We start from the raw sequence: 3347 nt of genomic DNA on the forward strand, positions 1-3347 counted from the left end.
GGGGCGCGGGGGTCAGGGGGGCACGGGCACCGCGCAGGGGCTGCCCCCGCCCCGGGTCTCTGCCCGCAGGAGCAGAGCACTATGGCGTGGGGACGGGGGCGCGGGGGAGTGCCCGGGACGCGTGTGACTGTCCCCAAGGGTGACACCGCCACCCCTACGTGGCACCGTCCTTCCCTCGCGCGAGGACCGACGGGGGCCGGGCCCGATGCCACCGGTTGTGCTGTGAGTGCGGGGAGTGTGGTGCGGGCGTCCCGGCGGCGCGTCCCCGGTCCTGCCCCGGTCCTGCCGTGCCCAGCGGGGGTGGCCGCGTGTCCCTCGGCTCGGCCCCGTCTTCACCCCCGGCCCCGGGGCGAGCGCAGGCGTCCCCGCACAGTCACAGTGATGGCACACGGAGGACGAGGGGACGGTCCCGCTGCGATGCCACTGCCACGTCCAGCCGTGGGGGGAAGGAGGGAGGGGGGTATTCGGGAGGGGGGCGCGGGCCAGTCCGGGGCTCTACATGATGCTGCACTTCCCCTTGATTTTGTCTGTCCTCTTCTGCTTGCTGGAGCGCTTCCCGTCGATGGTGAGGCTGACGTTCCTCCTCTTCTCCAGGTTCAGCAGCTCCTGGAAGAGCTCCTTGACGTTGTAGTTCATCTTGGCCGAGGTCTCCATGAAGGCGCATTTCCACTCCTTGGCCATGGCCTCCCCCTCCCTGCTCTCCACCTCGCGCTGCGTCTCGTCGCACTTGTTGCCCACCAGCATGATGGGGATGCTCTCCACGCTGCCCTTGATCTGCACGATCTGCTGGTAGATGGGCTTCAGCTCCTCCAGCGACTGCTTGCTGGTGACGGAGAAGACCAGGATGAAGGCATGGCCCTTGGAGATGGACAGGCGCTGCATGGCCGGGAACTGGTGGCTGCCGGTGGTGTCGGTGATCTGCAGGGTGCACACGCTCTTGTCGCAGCTGATCACCTGCCGGTACGTGTCCTCGATGGTGGGGATGTAGGTGTCGCGGAAGGTCCCCTTGACGAAGCGCAGCACCAGCGAGCTCTTGCCCACGCCGCCGGCGCCGAACACCACCACCCGGTAGTCGTTGCTCTGCTCCGGCATCTTGCCCTGCAGTCGCCGCCGCTGCGGGGGGACAGGGAGGCGGCGTCACCCCCCGAACCCAGCGGATGGCCCCCCTGAGATGCAGCTCCTGCCAGGAGCTGGGGTCGCTGCCCTTGGGATGCCCTTGCCAGCTGGCCCGGGGTGCAGCCGCCTTGGCTATTTTTACCAGCCGCCCGCTGTGGCCATATGGCTGAGCGCGGCCACCGGCGCCACAGCTGCTACCGAGGCTGCCGGGGGGGGGGGGGGCACGCTGGGCAGGGACCCCCTGGGCCCAGCTGGGCAGCAGGAGCAGCTCTGCGGGGCAGTCGCTGGCCTGGTGAGGATGTGGTGGCACCTGGAGTGCCCAGCTGGGTGCTCTGGCCAGGGACAGAGGTGGCCTTGCACACGCAGGCCATGCTGCTGGTGTCCTGTCACCCGTGTGACTCCCTGCCACCCTGCCCTGCGCCATCCCTCTGCTCTGCTCCCACCCCAGGAATGCGTAGGGGAGTGGGGGGAAGGAGCGTGGCATGGCCGTGGGTGGTGGGCAGTGGGTCAGAGACCCCTCCCGGCCACTCTTATGCTGCCACACCTCGGTGCCCACCCACAGGGGACACCGGGGACCTGGGCAGGGTCCCCAGTGCCCCCTGAGCGATGCAGAAGGGGTGTGAAATGAGGGGGCACAGAGTCACCGATGCTGAGCCCTGGGCTGGGCCCTGCTCCGGTTCCCCCAGTGCAGCACAGGGGTGGCAGCACCAGCTCTGCCCCAGGAGGGCCCCCAGAGTGTGCAGGACCCTCACGGAGCCTTGGGGACATTAAACCCACCATGGCACAGGGTTTCCAAAGGTGTCCAGTCCCAGGAGGAATGGAAAGAAGGGGAGGGAAGGGGGCCTGGGCACTGCTTTAGGACTGTCCCCAGTCGGCTCCACTCCTGCCACCCCAATTCAGGGAAGGGGGACAGCAAAGTGCCCCAGACAGCCCCGTGCCAGTGGCTGCCCTGGGCACGGCAGCTCCTGCATCCCTGAGCATCTCCAGAGGAGCCAACCCCTTCCCGCAGCATCCCCATCCCACAGCACCAGGGGGTCCAGACCCTGCAAAGCAGCCCCAAAACCCCAGCGTGTCCCCAAACACCAGAGTCAGGTGAGGCTGGGAGCTGGAGGAGCCCCTCACCGCGGCCTTGGGCAGCCAAGGAGCTCATCCCACCGTGGGCTCCTTGGATCCCACCACGCTGGAAGCGTCACCAGCACACGGGGGCTGGGGCTGGAGCGGGGGCCGGGGCTGAGTTGGTGCGTGGGAACGTCCAACCTTGGCTGGGGCTGGCAACGGTCCTGCCCTGTCCCACCTGTGCCATCCCACCTGTGCCACCTGCCTGTCCCACCTGTCCCATCCCCCCCTGTCCCATTCCACTTGTTCCACCTGTCCGTCCCACCTGTCCATGGCACAGCTGAAGGTGCTCCCGGCCTCACAGCCCCGCCACGGGGCACTGAGGTGAGGGGCTGGGCTGGACAGACCCTCACGGACCCTGGGGGGGCTCTTTGGGGTGACCCCATGGCCTGTGCCCAGAAGCGCCCCGATCCCAACAGTCCCCGGTGCCTGAGGGTCCGGAGCACGGCCCCCCCTCAGCTTGTGGGCAGGGACCACCGGCCAGCCCGGGCCTGATCCTGCCGGGGGGCTCTGCACCCCCCGGGACCCCCCAGCACCCTTCCACTCGGGTCCCCAGCACTGGGGGTGACAAACGGCTGGTGGGGGGGCCTGGGGGTCAGGATGGAGGGCAGGGACAGGGCAGGGGTGGGATGGAGGAGCAGGGGAAGGGCAGGGTGAAGATGGAGGGGCAGGGAAGGGCAGGATGCAGGGATGAAGGGGCAGGAGAAGGGGCTGGATGGAGGTCGGAGCGGCAGAGGAAGAGCAGGATGGGCGAGCATCCCGCTCGGGATGGAGATGGAGAGGCAGGGGAAGAGCAGGATCCAGATGGAGAGGCAGGAGAAGGGGCTGGATGGAGGGGCAGGATGGAGATGGAGAAGAGGGAGAAGGGAAGGAACGGGCGAGCATCCCGCTCAGGATGGAGATGGAGAAGCAGGAGAAGGGCACGGAGAGATGGCGGGGCAGGGTCGCGGGTCCCCGCCCTTGCCGGGAGCACCCCCGGTCCCCGCGCCGGCCGCGCTCCCCCGGCCCCGGCCGCGCTCCCCCGGCCCCCGCCGCGCCGGTCGCATTGCGGTGCCCGCCGCCTCACCGTGTCCTGCCCGGGATCCGCCCTTGGCTGCGGGCGGCGCGGCGGCCTC

General features: G+C 69.3%; 1 protein-coding gene across 1 annotated transcript; it reads right to left on the bottom strand.

The window, feature by feature from the left end:
* Positions 1 to 6: 6 nt before the first annotated feature.
* On the bottom strand, positions 7 to 3341 carry LOC121665570 (GTP-binding protein Di-Ras1). Its single transcript, XM_042029979.1, has 2 exons — positions 3299 to 3341; positions 7 to 1113 (listed from the first exon to the last, which is right to left on the bottom strand). The coding sequence occupies exon 2, from the start codon at positions 1090 to 1092 to the stop codon at positions 496 to 498; it is 597 nt and encodes a 198-aa protein (XP_041885913.1). The 5' UTR covers positions 1093 to 1113; positions 3299 to 3341; the 3' UTR covers positions 7 to 495.
* Between the last annotated feature and the right edge of the window lie 6 nt (positions 3342 to 3347).

The sequence above is a fragment of the Corvus kubaryi genome, unplaced genomic scaffold (genome assembly GCF_017639235.1).
Source record: "Corvus kubaryi isolate FWS band 111438036 unplaced genomic scaffold, C.kubaryi_AGA036_p1.0 121, whole genome shotgun sequence".
In the NCBI taxonomy this organism is placed as follows: domain Eukaryota; kingdom Metazoa; phylum Chordata; class Aves; order Passeriformes; family Corvidae; genus Corvus; species Corvus kubaryi.

Coding starts and splice junctions, on each gene's coding strand:
- LOC121665570 (XM_042029979.1), bottom strand. CDS start 1,092: ATGCCGGAGCAGAGCAACGACTACCGGGTGGTGGTGTTCGGCGCCGGC.